This window comes from Tauraco erythrolophus, chromosome 8 (assembly GCF_009769465.1).
Source record: "Tauraco erythrolophus isolate bTauEry1 chromosome 8, bTauEry1.pri, whole genome shotgun sequence".
In the NCBI taxonomy this organism is placed as follows: domain Eukaryota; kingdom Metazoa; phylum Chordata; class Aves; order Musophagiformes; family Musophagidae; genus Tauraco; species Tauraco erythrolophus.
The window spans coordinates 43,231,693-43,249,013 of NC_141472.1; the positions used below are offsets into that span (position 1 = coordinate 43,231,693).

The 17,321-nt window shown below is 44.5% G+C and overlaps 1 protein-coding gene across 1 annotated transcript in view; it reads right to left on the minus strand.

The window, feature by feature from the left end:
- Positions 1-17,321, minus strand: part of NEB (nebulin) — a 125,373-nt gene that overhangs the window by 69,710 nt on the left and 38,342 nt on the right. The window contains 23 exon segments of the mRNA XM_086615581.1: positions 296-403; positions 899-1,003; positions 1,460-1,663; positions 2,065-2,376; positions 2,927-3,034; positions 4,480-4,584; positions 5,318-5,521; positions 6,216-6,527; positions 7,380-7,487; positions 7,590-7,694; positions 7,865-8,068; positions 8,724-9,035; positions 9,928-10,035; positions 10,138-10,242; positions 10,413-10,616; positions 11,290-11,601; positions 12,640-12,747; positions 12,843-12,947; positions 13,302-13,505; positions 14,551-14,862; positions 16,032-16,139; positions 16,242-16,346; positions 16,517-16,720. Of these exon segments, the coding sequence (XP_086471707.1) occupies positions 296-403; positions 899-1,003; positions 1,460-1,663; positions 2,065-2,376; positions 2,927-3,034; positions 4,480-4,584; positions 5,318-5,521; positions 6,216-6,527; positions 7,380-7,487; positions 7,590-7,694; positions 7,865-8,068; positions 8,724-9,035; positions 9,928-10,035; positions 10,138-10,242; positions 10,413-10,616; positions 11,290-11,601; positions 12,640-12,747; positions 12,843-12,947; positions 13,302-13,505; positions 14,551-14,862; positions 16,032-16,139; positions 16,242-16,346; positions 16,517-16,720 (4,062 nt within the window).

Consider the following 17,321-nt stretch of genomic DNA (forward strand, 5'->3'; position numbering starts at 1 on the left):
CATAGACTTGTACACCTTATTGATCATCCTACCTGGAACATCCATGGACAGCAGTGGAACTATTACAGAGGGTATAAAATAAATCACATACTATTTTATTTATTTATTACTGCGATATATACATAAAAACGCTGGCTATCCATTGCCTTCATGTACTAAGGCATGCATAGAATCACTGGATTACAGTTATTACCTGTGCTATAAACTTAAGGTACTGCATTAACAAACAATGGAACAAACATTCCCGTTCTTTTCCATTAACAAATTCATACAGATGTGGTAAAAAACTGCTTACATCACTGGCAATCTCTCTGGATGCTCGGGCAGCTTGAATAGGAATGGCATCAAAACGCAAATCATGACCCTTCTTCTTGGATTCCTCCAAAGCCAGTTTGTACGTTTTCTGTGAGAAAAATATTCACATTTTTATTTCAAGAACAAAATTACACTTCAGTTAACCACATCTGTGTAATAAAACAAAATCAGGTTGCTAAACAATATTGTTAATGTACAGACAACTTAAATATCTGAACACAGCGCCATCTTCTCTAGCAAATACAAAAATGCAGATTTCAAAGATCTTGTAATTATATTGTAGACACTTGGTAACTGGAAATCATTTAGGGAAGGCAAAGAAAGGAATATGCTAAAAGTCGAATCATTTATTTCATCCTGTGCTATAGAAATGATTTCCCATTTATAGCAGATATTTAAAAAGCCCAATTAGATACCCAGAAGGTAAATTCTAGTGAAAGAGCAACTCTGATTTTAGCAGTGGAACTGGCAATTTGTGAAACTAAACAACTCAACAAGATTATAACATTAATTAAAAGTCAGAGATGACAAATTGTACTTGTCAGAAATCCTTTAATTCTATCAACTCACCAGTTTTACTCACCTGACTGTAGTTTGACTGGTTTTGTTTAGCCAGCAGGATTTCTGGTGTGTCAGGCATGACATGGATCGTAGTCTTATCTTTATTCCATGCTTCAGTGTATAAACGCTAAGAAAGGATACAAGAAGAAAGTCATATTTCATTCCAAAACAAGATAATATCTCATTAATCAGGTAACATAGAGCATAGTAGGTAAAATTATAGGAAATATCACATGGACAAACGGTCATTTTTTTAATCAGGTAGGGATACCATTGTTAAAATGAAAATTATCTGAGGAAACTTAACAACACTTAGAAAACTGCCACATTACTCAAGAATTAATGAACCGAAGCATTATTACTGCTCACTGCGCAGACAGGTCAAAGAAAAGATTAAAATGTAACACACAATATCATGACAAAGTTGAGTTTTCCATTAGATGGCCTGATAGTTTTGACTGAAATATACAGAGCAGACTATTTGGAAATACATCATCTCTGAACTTCAGCATTCCTTGGGATCATTACATTTCTAGGCCTGTCTCCAGGGTTTAGGTGGAGACCTCACCCCATCAAGACTCACCTTATTCATCGTCTCTGCATTCTGCTTGGCCAAGACCATCGCTAGGGAATCCGTGACGCTAGTGAACTTGATTGTGTCTGGAGGCTGGCGGTATATTTTATCACTCAAGATCTCTCCTGCCTTCTTGGCTTTTTCAACTTCCAAGGAACCGATCGGGACCCAACCAATGCCTCGCAACCATTCAAGGTCAGACTTGTAGCAATTCTGTCACAGAAATTACAAAGGTTATTCTAATAACGCCATTTACACAGTGCATCTTTTCACAGTTAAGTAATCTCACTATCAACTTTTCATTCAATAAATTAAAAACCCTACAGAAAATCTTGGAAAAAATAACTGCATTTCACTTACATTAAGAGTGAAACCATTATCCAAGTTTCACAGAATGGCAAATGATAAATAGGCCATAATCTGGAATTATAGAATTTAATTTAAATATCAACTAGTTAACACATCCTATTGGAGATCTGGGTTTCAATTAGCCATAAAACTTTAAAATAAGTCTTCAAAATTTGGTCATACCACATTGGTATGTGATGGCCTGGTCAACCTATTTAAAATATCAAATATATTCCTCACCAAAAATTAAATCAAAATGAGCTTACATCACTCTGTAGGTCATAGGCCTTCTTAGCATGGATAACATCGTTCTGGTCCGGCAGGCAGATCCACTGATGCAGATAGTGCCGGTAATCTACATCGCTGACCAACCCTTGACATTTCTTGGCCAACACGATTCCCAGCATGTCCACTGGGCTACTGAAGTGGGTCTTGGTCTTCTCAAAGGCTTTCTTGTACTCTCTGTCACTCTGGATCTTGGCTACGTGCATCGACCACATCATCTTTGGATCATCCTCGATGTTACGGGCCCCGATGTGGTGGCCCAGCTGCTTGCGGTAGCCTTCTTTGTACTTGTACTGAAACATAAATTAAGATATTGTATTTCTGTATCTCCTGTAAATATCAGTTACTCAAATATTTCTAATAATAAACTCTCCAAACTTATCTATAATCTAAAATCAGAAAAAAAACAAACTGCCAGATCAATTCTGGGGCTAATAACATGGATTCTCATACTAAATTTTTGAGATCGGAGTTAGAACCCTAAATAGAGATTTTTAAGTAAGATTTTTGAAAAACACTCTCCGCTAATATTAATGAGAACTAACACTCTCCTTATCAAATATACTTAATCCTTATTAAATATAATAATATACATACTGTTAAGATGTAATAAAAGACACAGATTTATGAGCTTTATTATAGCAGCATTGTATCATACGAATAACTTCTCAACATTTACTTTTTACAATTAAGTCTTTAAACATACATAACAATTTGTTTCCAAAAATCTACTATTTTGGATCCCAGTTTAATTGAAATGTCTTTTACAGAATCCAGCCGATAACTTTCAGGCTGCAGAGCTCAGATGTCACCACAGAAAGAAACAAAAAAGTAGTTTCTTACATCACTGGCGATTTGTCTGGATGCTTTGGCAGCCTGAATGGGGATAGCATCGCTCCTCAAATCGTAGCCTTTCTTTTTTGCTTCTTCCATGGCTTGTTTGTAGAGTTTCTAGGTGAAGAATTAAACAACGGGACACACGTAAATTCCATATATTACATTCTATGCGAAAGAAACTGCTTGTAAGTCAAGCAGATTTTAAAAATTGTGTTAAGATTTATTCTAACCCAGCTTTACCTTTCTTAACTCAAAGCCCCAGAGCAGTAGCTGATACAAATTCATATCAAAGGAAGATCTTTGCTAAATACATTTGCTAATGATTTTCTTCTTTCAATACTTTAAATAACAGAACATCTACTAGAATTTTAGAGATAAACTGTTCTTCTATACAAGTGGAGTAAAACTTACTTTCTGAAGCCACCTCTTACTGATGTGAATCTATTTGCCTAAACTAATATTGAACACTAGGATCACTGCTCTTGAGAACTGCGCTGGAAATTACCTTTTTGGTATTTCCAAGGTTGGAATTGATTTTGTGCCTTCCTAACAGTATGCATGCTGGCAGAAATGACTCCCAAAAATTCACTGGAGACACACAACTTTTTACAGAATTTATTCTCAATAGTGCTCACTGTTGTATGTATGCATGTCCTGATTTTGACTAGGACAGAGTTAAGTGTTCCTTTTTAGCAGTTAGAAAAGCTCTGTGTTTTGGTTTTAGTCTGGGATTCATTAGGAGAAGAATGTTGATAGAGCACTGACGTTTATAGTTGGTGCTGAGACATCAAGGACTTCTCAGCTTGCTATGTTTTTGCCAGTGTGTGGGAGCACAACAGGCTGAGAGGGGAGCATGGCTGGGACAAAGGGTCCAAAACTCCCCTTCTCATTTGAACTGAGATTTAGGATTGAGGGCTAGATTGGCCAGTGAAGTATTCCATATGATGCAGCGTCATGCCCAGTATATAGATGAGGCTTGACCAGAAAGAAGAACTTTTGCTCTTTCAAGGACTCTCACTCTCAGACTCTTGGAGTGCTTTCTCTCATTTTTTTTTGGGGGGGGCCTCTCGTTCGGGTTTGCAGTGTCAGGACTTACCTGTTTCACGATCATTGGCAGGGACAGGACAGGCATTGATCACCGAGTGGTGAGCAATTACACTGTGCATCACTTGTTTGTATATATTATCATTATACACATATATTTTCTCATATATTATTATCATCATTACTTTGAATTTTATATTATTGTTACTATTAAATTGTACTTATCTCAACCCACAAGACTCCTTCCCTTTTCCCCTTTAATTCTCTTCCCCATTTCCCAGGGGTGGGGAAGGGTGAGTGAGCAGTTGTGTGGCATTTAGTTGCTGGTTAGGCTAAACCATGACAGTGCACTACTGCAAAAACATGCAAATGATGTTTCTAAAGTCACAATTTTGAGGATAAATACTGGGAATTACTTAAAGAAACTGATGGCACCATCTCTATAAGGTTTATCAGAACACTGATGATCCAGCCATGAAACAGACCAGTTACATTTGGAGAGCTAACACACTCACCACACTGTAGTTTTGCATGTTTTGTTTTGCCAGTGTAATTTCAGGCGTGTCAGGCATTATGTGGATTTGTGTCTTGTCTTTATCCCAGGCCTCAGTATATAAACGCTGCAGGAGAAAAAACGTATGTTAAACAGGAAAAAAACAGACAGTGGCTACTTGGAGATCTCCTAAAACGTAAGGATTATAGATCTGTTAAGTCTAAAAAATCCTTATTCCTTATGCAGCAATGAAATTTTATATTCAATCCTCTAGATGATTAATGTCCAGGTTAAGAAATAGTAACTTAGAAAGAATTCTGTTAAAAAAAAGGTGCAGAAAAAAGGCTCAGAATGCTACTCTTCCACACGGAGATTTATAATCCAAGAACAAGGCCTGTTTCGAAGAGGAAATGGTTTTATTGACATAAACAGGACTGAGATCAGGGCCACAGATTCAGAAAAACTCTTCTATTTTCAGTACTATATTGAACTGTTTAAAATACAGATATTTCAAAGAGTGCCCTAAACCAAGTAGTTTATTAATTACTAAATTACTAGATAAACTTGACAAATTATTAGATTAGACAAATTGCGATACTAAAAATCAGATGAAAGTTAGGTAACACTACTAGATAGTAGAGTTTGAGGAAAGCTTCAAAATTCATAATTCCAATTTAAACTGGTAACTTGGGAGATATTAAAGTCATACTCGCTGAAAATAAGTTACCTGATGATTACCAAGAATGTAAGTTACATTTTTCAAGCCTCGCTGTGCTGAAACCTCACACAGCAACCACACATCTGTATTTCTAGGCCTGTCTCCAGGGTTTAGGTGGAGACCTCACCCCATCAAGACTCACCTTATTCATCGTCTCTGCATTCTGCTTGGCCAAGACCATCGCTAGGGAATCCGTGACGCTAGTGAACTTGATTGTGTCTGGAGGCTGGCGGTATATTTTATCACTCAAGATCTCTCCTGCCTTCTTGGCTTTTTCAACTTCCAAGGAACCGATTGGGACCCAACCAATGCCTCGCAACCATTCAAGGTCAGACTTGTAGCAATTCTGTCACACAAAAATACAAAGACAGCTGTCTCATTAATATTGCCTGTAAACATTTCATATATCCCATCTAAATATTCTGTAAATTGCCTTTCTCCTAGTTCAACCTGCAAAACATTCTCTGTTAGCAGTCTAGATTCGGACCTCTTATCTGTCTTCAAGACGTATCATTCACCCAACAACATGTTGGGGAACAGTCAAAGAGTAATGGGATTAAAACAAAACCCTGAAAGTCAGTATAAACTTTTCCTGTAACATACGTTCCCCAAAATAAATAGTCACCCACTAAGAACAGCAGGTCTTAATTTAAATCATTTTCTCCAAGACAGAACAAAGGAATTATCTCTGCTAAAGCCATGCAACTGAAAAAAAGAGATCATACCAAACAATTTTGTCTTTATATGCAGTTAACCTGCATATAAAGGTATTAAGAGTGTCTATTAGAAGGATTATATGCAGCTAATTTTAATATTCAGCTAACTGATTAGCTGTAGAGAAACCTTCAAAATACTCAAACTTTCTTACACATGGATTCATTCACTCCTAAAAATCTTATGACCTTGCTTGGAACAGGTAAAGAAAAACACAATGTGAAAAACCAGAATATGAGAGAGACAGTTCAGGCAGCTTCTATAGTTTATATTCCAAGGAAATTACATCCACTTTACAACTCCAATGCTTATCAGTGAGTACTCACATCACTCTGTAGGTCATAGGCCTTCTTAGCATGGATAACATCGTTCTGGTCCGGCAGGCAGATCCACTGATGCAGATAGTGCCGGTAATCTACATCGCTGACCAACTCTTGACATTTCTTGGCCAACACGATTCCCAGCATGTCCACTGGGCTACTGAAGTGGGTCTTGGTCTTCTCAAAGGCTTTCTTGTACTCTCTGTCACTCTGGATCTTGGCTACGTGCATCGACCACATCATCTTTGGATCATCCTCGATGTTACGGGCCCCGATGTGGTGGCCCAGCTGCTTGCGGTAGCCTTCTTTGTACTTATACTGCAGGCAAAAAAACATTCAGAGATTTTAATTTTGTGTTCTTCACGTTCCTAGCAGTCCCTGTGGTGCAACCTCCAGACAACTTACTATCTGAAACCACAGAGGCATTATAGTGAGAAAGTATTCAGTTTATGAAATGCAGTGTACGTTTTCAGAGCTACTATTCAGTAACTGAGAGTAAAAAAGTCTCCGAATTATGACAGCAATACAAAAGACCCAAAATTCAATAAATATTCACTAGATAAAGAAACAGTTAGTGACCTTCAACTACAATACCAAATAAACTGCTATTTATTCAGGAGATAAAAAATGGAAGAACATAGAGACAGACCTGGAACTTTAAAAAGAGACAAGGAACACATAAATAGAATAAATTTTGGTATTAATATCTAAAAATAATAATAATAAATTTACTTTTGTACTGCCTTTATTTTCTATAAAAAAAAATTGGTTTGGGTTTTCTTTCCTGAAGTCCAGCTCAGACATGTAACTGAGCATCAGGGAGGTGCAGACTGGCAACACACCACCGCAACAGTCTAGACTGTCTCACGAGGAGATGCTGCCACACGCTCAGGAGGAACGCTGCTTTGGATTATGTCCTTCAGCCAGTTCCCACAGTTACTGCCTCCACACCATCTACACATTCCCTTCCAACACTGCACACCCATAACGTGTGGGGACAGACACGGGCAGACCCACCAGAACCAACTCCTTTGCGGACTACCTGAATGGTAATGACAGGTAAAAATTGTGCTGCCTCCACTCGTCTCAGGTTGCAAACCCTGGTCTTCAACTGCAAAAACCTGGAAACTGCCCAACAGAGTAGGCTGTCAAGGGCTCCTCTGCACTTACATCACTTGCAATGTCTCTGGAAGCTTTAGCAGACTTGATAGGAATGGCATCTGCCCGCATGTCATAGCCTTTCTTCTTCTCTTCCTCCATCGCAAGCTTGTACAGTTTCTGAAAGAAAAAATAACAACAATCATTTGCCTCACGCAACAATTCTTCCCAGGCCATAGCAGTGTCCAGACACAGACACTCAACCACAACTCAAACACTCACCTCACTGAAGTTCACTTTGTTCTGCTGGGCGAGCAAAATACCAGGTGTATCGGGCATAATGTGAACGCTGGTTTTGTCCTTCTCCCAGGCTGCTGTGTACGAGCGCTGAAAAAATGAGTAGAACAAGAAATAAGATGATGCGAGCCCAGGGCAACAAACTCAAAGAGCAAACCAGCTCAACGAAACGAAGCAAGGGGCCTCTACTGACTCAGGAACTGACTCCCAGGGAAGGAAGGCGCTCGTTTCCTTCAGGTTGCAAACTCAAGGAAACTCACTTGGTTCATAATTTCAGAGTTGTGCTTTGCCAGAACCATGGGCATCGAGTCAGGAAGGCTCGTGAACTTGATGGTGTCTGGGTGCTGCCGATACTTCTTGTCACTCAGGATGAGGCTCGCCCTCTTATTCTTCTCATCGTCCAGTGAACCACTCGGCGACCAGCCGATGCCCCTCAGCCACAGAAGGTCGGACTTGTACACATTCTGAAGGGACAGGCAAGACACAAAGCAGCTCAGTAACCTCCTGACCACATGCCACCACTCTTCCTACCAAGGGAACCTCTGCCTACCAAAACACATTCCCTTGGGTCAACCCACGAGTCAACAAAGCTCAGCTCCCTGCACTCTGGCTCCCCATGCTTACAATACTACAAGCAGATGCCAAGCAAACTGCAAAGCCCTCCCCCACAATCTTTGTAGTCTCCATGGGAATGACCAACCCCATTTGGCAATCTCCAGCTGGCAGTGGCACAGGAAGAACCTCATATCTCATCAATTAACACTCTTCCTATCATTGTCCACCACACACATGGTTTGCTTTTGCCCACTATGCATCCAACAAAAGAAAATACTTGGCTCCATTGCTCTTCCCCTGCCACACAGAACTCTAGCCATCTCCTTCTGAAATGCTCCAGGCATCACAGGACCCTCCTGTGACCATAAAATATACCTCTACTTAAAATTCATCCCTGACCATTCATGACACCAACTCGCAACAAGATAGTAGAGTCGCAACACAGTCTCACAGAATCAGCCTAGATTTAATGCTCCCCACTTGGAATCTTCACCCAACAAAGAAACAGAACACAAGAGACACTTCTGCTTTTCACACAGCCAGGAAAAAAAAACACAAACTTACGTCACTCTGAAGGTCGTACACTTTCCTGGCTTGTACAACATCGTTCTGGTCTGGCAGACAGGTCCACCGATGCAGAGGGTGCTTGTAATCAATGTCGCTGACCAACTCCTGGCATTTCTTGGCCAACACGATTCCCAGCATGTCCACTGGGCTACTGAAGTGGGTCTTGGTCTTCTCAAAGGCTTTCTTGTACTCTCTGTCACTCTGGATCTTGGCTACGTGCATTGACCACATCATCTTTGGATCATCCTCGATGTTACGGGCCCCGATGTGGTGGCCCAGCTGCTTGCGGTAGCCTTCTTTGTACTTGTACTGCAGGGTTAAAGAAGAGCAGTGAGTTTCGGCCCAGACGATCTCCCTTCAGATACTACTCTGGGTCACAGCCTGGGAACAAGCTCTTTGCTAATGGAGCCTGGCAAGATCACCATCTGAAGAGGTGTCTTAGCACAGCATGTCCCTGCTGTGTCCTACACTTCCATCCGACCCCACACCTACACTGAGCCACAGCAGGCACATGGAAGCCCAGATGGCAACTCCTGCCAAGAAGTCTGGCCAGCAGGCAGAGGGGGAAGATCCTTCCCCTCCACTCTACTCTCATGAGACCCCACCTGCAGTACTGCATACAGGTCTGTGGCACCCAGTATATGAAAGACACAGATCTGCTCAATTGGGTCCAGAGGAGGGCCACAAGAATGATGGGAGGCTGGAGCACCTTGCCTATAAGGACTAGCTGAGAGAGCAGGGGTTGTTTAGCCTAGAGAAGAAAAAGCTCCAGAGAGACCTTCTAGCAGCCTTTCAGTACTTAAAGGGGGCCTAAGGAAACACAGGCAGGGACTCTTTATCATAAGGGAATGTAGTGTTAGAAAGAGGAATAACGGTTTTACATTGAAGGAGAATAGATGTAAATTAGAGATAACGAAGGAACCTCCACTCTGAGGGTGGTGAGGCATTGGAATAATTTATCCACAGACGTTTTGTATGTTCCAACCCTAGAAGTGTTCAAGGCCATGTTAAATGAAGCTTTGAGCAATCTGGTCTAGTGGAAGGTGTCCCTGCTCATGGTGGTGGGGTGTTAGACTAGATCTTCAAGATTCCATAATCCAAACCAATGTATGATTCTACAATGCTATGACTTTTTCCCCTCATTCTGAAATGTCAAGTAAGACTGAGGAGAGTGTGCTGCTAAGGGCTCCTCTGCACTTACATCACTTGCAATGTCTCTGGAAGCTTTAGCAGACTTGATAGGAATGGCATCTGCCCGCATGTCATAGCCTTTCTTCTTCTCTTCCTCCATCGCAAGCTTGTACAGTTTCTGAAAGAAAAAATAACAACAATCGTTTCCCTCAGACAACAATTCTTCCCAGGCCATAGCAGTGTCCAGACACGGACACTCAACCACAACTCAAACACCCACCTCACTGAAGTTCACTTTGTTCTGCTGGGCAAGCAAAATACCAGGTGTATCTGGCATAATGTGAACGCTGGTTTTGTCCTTCTCCCAGGCTGCTGTGTACGAGCGCTGAAAAAATGAGAAGAACAAGGAATAAGATGATGCAAGATAAGGGCAACAAACTCAAAGAGCAAACCAGCTCAACGAAACGAAGCAAGGGGCCTCTACTGACTCAGGAACTGACTCCCAGGGAAGGAAGGCGCTCGTTTCCTTCAGGTTGCAAACTCAAGGAAACTCACTTGGTTCATAATTTCAGAGTTGTGCTTTGCCAGAACCATGGGCATCGAGTCAGGAAGGCTCGTGAACTTGATGGTGTCTGGGTGCTGCCGATACTTCTTGTCACTCAGGATGAGGCTCGCCCTCTTATTCTTCTCATCGTCCAGCGAACCACTCGGGGACCAGCCGATGCCCCTCAGCCACAGAAGGTCGGACTTGTACACATTCTGAAGGGACAGGCAAGGACACAAAGCAGCTCAGTAACCTCCTGACCACATGCCACCACTCCTCCTACCAAGGGAACCTCTGCCTACCAAAACACATTCCCTTGGTTCAACCCACCAGCCACCACAATATGGACTCCCATTTAGCTCAGCTCCCAGCACCCTGGCTCCCCATGCCTACAAGCAGAGGCCAAGCAATCTGCAAAGCCCTCCCCACAATTTTATAGTCTCCACGGGAAAGACCGACGCCATTTGGCAATCTCCAGCTGGCAGTGGCACAGGAAGAACCTCATATCTCATCAATTAATACTCCTCATGCCATTCACCACCACAAACAGGGTTTGCTTTTGCCCACTATGCGTCCTCCAAAAGACAACATTTGGCTCCGTTGCCCTTCTCCTGCCACAAAGAACTCTAGCCATCTGTGGTAACCCTCCTCCTAAATGCTCCAGGCATCACAGGAGTCTTCTGTGACCATAAATTATGACCCCACACAAAGTTCATCCCTGACCATTCATGACACCAACTCACAGCAAGATAGTAGAGTCGCAACACAGTCTCACAGAATCAGCCTAGATTTAATGCTCCCCACCTGGAACCTTCTCCCAACAAAGAAACAGAACACAAGAGACACTTCTGCTTTTCACACAGCCAGGAAAAAAAAACACAAACTTACGTCACTCTGAAGGTCGTACACTTTCCTGGCTTGTACAACATCGTTCTGGTCTGGCAGACAGGTCCACCGATGCAGAGGGTGCTTGTAATCAATGTCACTGACCAACTCCTGGCATTTCTTGGCCAACACGATTCCCAGCATGTCCACTGGGCTACTGAAGTGGGTCTTGGACTTCTCAAAGGCTTTCTTGTACTCTCTGTCACTCTGGATCTTGGCTACGTGCATCGACCACATCATCTTTGGATCATCCTCGATGTTACGGGCCCCGATGTGGTGGCCCAGCTGCTTGCGGTAGCCTTCTTTGTACTTGTACTGCAGGGTTAAAGAACAGCAGTGAGTTTCGGCCCAGACGATCTCCCTTCAGATACTACTCTGGGTCACAGCCTGGGAACAAGCTCTTTGCTAATGGAGCCTGGCAAGATCACCATCTGAAGAGGTGTCTTAGCACAGCATGTCTCTGCTGTGTCCTACACTTCCATCCCACCCCACACCTACACTGAGCCACAGCAGGCACATGGAAGCCCAGATGGCAAATTCTGCCAAGCTGGCTGGGAACCAGGATTGATGCATGCCAGCAGACAGGGTCTCCACACAACCTAAGCATCCCCCTGAGACAAAAGCTCAGCAGCTGGGATGCAAAGCTGGGGGAAAAACACCAGACTGCTCCAGCAGGAAACCTGGGCCTCATCCTGCACAGCCCTGACTGCACTCACCCACACAGCCCACAGCAGCTGACACATTTCACTGCACCAGGCTCTCCTGCGCAGTGCTCAGGGCTCTTATTCTCCCAGCCCTGTGTGTGTCCTCAGTTGCAGGCCTACAGCAAATAAGCTTTGGAAAGCAACGAGGAACAATGTGACACTTTCTCCGCAACCTCTCACTGAAATATCTAGTAAGACTGAGGAGGGATCGAACTCATCTCCTTGCAGTAATGGGAACAAACTTGAACCACAGAACCTTGCAGGAGAGAGTAAATTCAGCTCCTGCAGAGTTAAGTCCTGGAAAGATAATCTGGGACACAGTAATGACTGGCCTACAGTGACTGGACCTGCCCCCAGTCCAGACAGAAACAATAAATGCCCCAGTTGCAACACAAAATTTGGTTTGGGTTTTCCTTCCTGAAGTCCAGCTCAGACACGTAACTGAGCATCAGGGGAGTGCAGACTGGCAGTACTGAGGGCAGCACACCACTGCAAAACTAGTCTGTTGCCCAAGGAGATGCTGCCACATGCTCAGGAGGAATGCTGCTTTGGATTATGTCCATCAGCCAGCTCCCACAGTTACTGCCCCCACACCACCTACACATTCCCTTCCAACACTGCACACCGCCAAGGGCTCCTCTGCACTTACATCACTTGCAATGTCTCTGGAAGCTTTAGCAGACTTGATAGGAATGGCATCTGCCCGCATGTCATAGCCTTTCTTCTTCTCTTCCTCCATCGCAAGCTTGTACAGTTTCTGAAAGAAAAACAAGCATTTTCCTCCGGCAACATTTCCTCCAGGGCCATAGCAGTGTCCAGACACAGACACTCAACCACAACTCAAACACCCACCTCACTGAAGTTCACTTTGTTCTGCTGGGCGAGCAAAATACCAGGTGTATCGGGCATAATGTGAACGCTGGTTTTGTCCTTCTCCCAGGCTGCTGTGTACGAGCGCTGAAAAAATGAGTAGAACAAGAAATAAGATGATGCGAGCACAGGGCAACAAACTCAAAGAGCAAACCAGCTCAACGAAACGAAGCAAGGGGCCTCTACTTTGCACTGACGCAGGAATGCTTTTTCTTCTACCAAAACTTCCCCATGCTTCACCCTTTTCTCTTCCACACTGCACCCAAACACTGCTCCAAACACTCAAAAGAGAATTTCATCCGAAACAAGGAACACAAATCCCTGATGCAGGAGGATGCAATCTCCACCCTTGCATAACCCAGGCCCTGGAAGTAGAGAGCCCAGAGCCCCGGGGAAGGAAGGCGCTCGTTTCCTTCAGGTTGCAAACTCAAGGAAACTCACGTGGTTCATAATTTCAGAGTTGTGCTTTGCCAGAACCATGGGCATCGAGTCAGGAAGGCTCGTGAACTTGATGGTGTCTGGGTGCTGCCGATACTTCTTGTCACTCAGGATGAGACTCGCCCTCTTATTCTTCTCATCGTCCAGCGAACCACTCGGCAACCAGCCGATTCCCCTCAGCCACAGAAGGTCGGACTTGTACACATTCTGAAGGGACAGGCAAGGACACAAAGCAGCTCAGCAACCTCCTGACCACATGCCACCACTCTTCCTACCAAGGGAACCTCTGCCTACCAAAACACATTCCCTTGGGTCAACCCACCAGCCATCACAATATGGACTCCCATTAAGCTCAGCTTCCTGCATCCTGGTTCCCCATGCCTACAATACCACAAGCAGGTGCCAAGCAATCTGCAAAGCCCTTCCCCACCATTTCTGTAGTCTCCATGAGAAAGACCTGCCCCGTTCAGCAATCTCCAGGTGGCAGTGGCACAGGAAGAACCTTACATCTCACCACCTAAGGCTCTTCATAAGATGTGTCACAACACACACTTTGATTTCTTTTGCCCATGGATGGTCCTCCAAATGAAAATATTTGATGCCGTTGTCCTTACCCTGCTATATGGAACTCTAGCCACCTGCAGTAACCCATCTTCCCAAAATGCTCCAGGCAACATAGGACAGTTCAGTGACCTTAAAGTATGACTCCCTACAAACTTCACCCCCTCCAACTCATTACATACTCTCAGCAAAGGGAAAGCTGGACAGCTGATATCTTTCATGAAATGTAAAATGAGAAGCTACAGAGGCCTTGATGGGAAAGATTGAAACTAAAATTTTGTTTTCAATAGAAACACTGAGGTAATGGTCTTAAACTGAAAGAGGACAGACACAGACTAGAAGTTAGGAAGATATTCTTTATTGTGGGGGTGGAGAGACACTGTTGTCCATGTAACTTCTGAATATTCCATACATGGAAATGTTCAAGGTCAGGTTGGATCGAGCTTTGAGCAACCTGATCTAGAAGAAGATATCCCTGCCCACGGCAGGGGAGTTGGAATTAGATGATCTTAACTGTCCCTTCCAACCCAAACCATTCTAAGGTTCTGCCAGATAGCACAGCTACAACGCAGTCTCACAGAATCAGCCTAGATTTAATGCTCCCCACCTGGAACCTTCTCCCAACAAAGAAACAGAACACAAGAGACACTTCTGCTTTTCACACAGCCAGGAAAAAAAAACACAAACTTACGTCACTCTGAAGGTCGTACACTTTCCTGGCTTGTACAACATCATTCTGGTCTGGCAGACAGGTCCACCGATGCAGAGGGTGCTTGTAATCAATGTCGCTGACCAACTCCTGGCATTTCTTGGCCAACACGATTCCCAGCATGTCCACTGGGCTACTGAAGTGAGTCTTGGACTTCTCAAAGGCTTTCTTGTACTCTCTGTCACTCTGGATCTTGGCTACGTGCATTGACCACACCATCTTTGGATCATCCTCTATGTTACGGGCCCCGATGTGGTGGCCCAGCTGCTTGCGGTAGCCTTCTTTGTACTTGTACTGCAGGGTTAAAGAAGAGCAGTGAGTTTCGGCCCACATGATCTCCCTTCGGATGCTACTCTGGGTCACAGCCTGGGAACAAGCTCTTTGCTAATGGAGCCTGGCAAGATCACCATCTGAAGAGGTGTCTTAGCACAGCAAGTCTCTGCTGTGTCCTACACTGAGCTACAGCAGGCACATGGAAGCCCAGATGGCAAATCCTGCCAAGCTGGCTGGGCAACCAGGATTGATGCATGCCAGCAGACAGGGTCTCCACACAACCTAAGCATCCCCACTGAGACAAAAGCTCAGCAGCTGTGATGCAAAGCTGGGGGAAAAACACCAGACTGCTCCAGCAGGAAACCTGGGCCTCATCCTGCACAGCCCCGACTGCACTCACCCACACAGCCCACAGCAGCTGACACATTTCACTGCACCAGCTCTCCTGCACAGTGCTCAGGGCTCTTATTCTCCCAGCCCTGTGTGTGTCCTCAGTTGCAGGCCTACAGCAAATAAGCTTTGGAAAGCAACGAGGAACAATGTGACACTTTCTCCGCAACCTCTCACTGAAATATCAAGTAAGACTAAGGAGGGATTGAACTCATCTCCTTGCAGTAATGGGAACAAACCTGAAACACAGAACCTTGCAGGAAGGAGTAAATTCAGCTCCTGCAGAGCTATGTCCTGAAAAGATAATCTGGGACACAGTAATGACTGGCCTACAGTGACTGGACCTGCCCCCAGTCCAGACAGAAACAATAAATGCCCCAGTTGTAACACAAAATTTGGTTTGGGTTTTCCTTCCTGAAGTCCAGCTCAGACATGTAACTGAGCATCAGGGAGGTGCAGACTGGCAACACACCACCGCAACAGTCTAGACTGTCTCACGAGGAGATGCTGCCACACGCTCGGGAGGAACGCTGCTTTGGATTATGTCCCTCAGCCAGTTCCCACAGTTACTGCCTCCACACCATCTACACATTCCCTTCCAACACTGCACACCCATAACGTGTGGGGACAGACACGGGCAGACCCACCAGAACCAACTCCCTTGCGGACTACCTGAATGGTAAAGACAGGTAAAAACTGGGCTGCCTCCACTCGTCTCAGATTGCAAACCCTGGTCTTCAACTGCAAAAACCTGGAAACTGCCCAACAGAGTAGGCTGTCAAGGGCTCCTCTGCACTTACATCACTTGCAATGTCTCTGGAAGCTTTAGCAGACTTGATAGGAATGGCATCTGCCCGCATGTCATAGCCTTTCTTCTTCTCTTCCTCCATCGCAAGCTTGTACAGTTTCTGAAAGAAAAAATAACAACAATCGTTTCCCTCAGACAACAATTCTTCCCAGGCCATAGCAGTGTCCAGACACAGACACTCAACCACAACTCAAACACCCACCTCACTGAAGTTCACTTTGTTCTGCTGGGCGAGCAAAATACCAGGTGTATCGGGCATAATGTGAACGCTGGTTTTGTCCTTCTCCCAGGCTGCTGTGTACGAGCGCTGAAAAAATGAGTAGAACAAGAAATAAGATGATGCGAGCACAGGGCAACAAACTCAAAGAGCAAACCAGCTCAATGAAACGAAGCAAGGGGCCTCTACTGACTCAGGAACTGACTCCCAGGGAAGGAAGGCGCTCGTTTCCTTCAGGTTGCAAACTCAAGGAAACTCACTTGGTTCATAATTTCAGAGTTGTGCTTTGCCAGAACCATGGGCATCGAGTCAGGAAGGCTCGTGAACTTGATGGTGTCTGGGTGCTGCCGATACTTCTTGTCACTCAGGATGAGGCTCGCCCTCTTATTCTTCTCATCGTCCAGCGAACCACTCGGGGACCAGCCGATGCCCCTCAGCCACAGAAGGTCGGACTTGTACACATTCTGAAGGGACAGGCAAGAAACAAAGCAGCTCAGCAACCTCCCGATCACATGCCACCACTCTTCCTACCAAGGGAACCTCTGCCTACCAAAACACATTCCCTTGGGTCAACCCACCAGTCAACAAAGCTCAGCTCCCTACACCCTGGCTCCCCATGCCTACAATACCACAAGCAGATGCCAAGCAACCTGCAAAGCCCTCTCCCACCACCTCTGTAGTCTCCATGGGAAAGACCTGCCCCATTCAGTAATCTCCAGCTGGCAGTGGCACAGAAGCAGCCTTAAACCTCATCACGTAACGCTCTTCATATCATTTGTCACCACTCACACCTTGATTGCCTTTGCCCATGGATGGTCCTCCAATTAAAATATTTTACTCCATTGCCCTTCCCCTGCCACACAGAACTCTAGCCATCTGCAGTAATCCTCTCAAAATGCTCCAGATATCACAGGAGTCTTCTGTGAACATAAATTATGACCCCACACAAAGTTCATCCCTGACCATTCATGACACCAACTCGCAGCAAGATAGTAGAGCCACAACACAGTCTCACAGAATCAGCCTAGATTTAATGCTCCCCACCTGGAACCTTCACCCAACAAA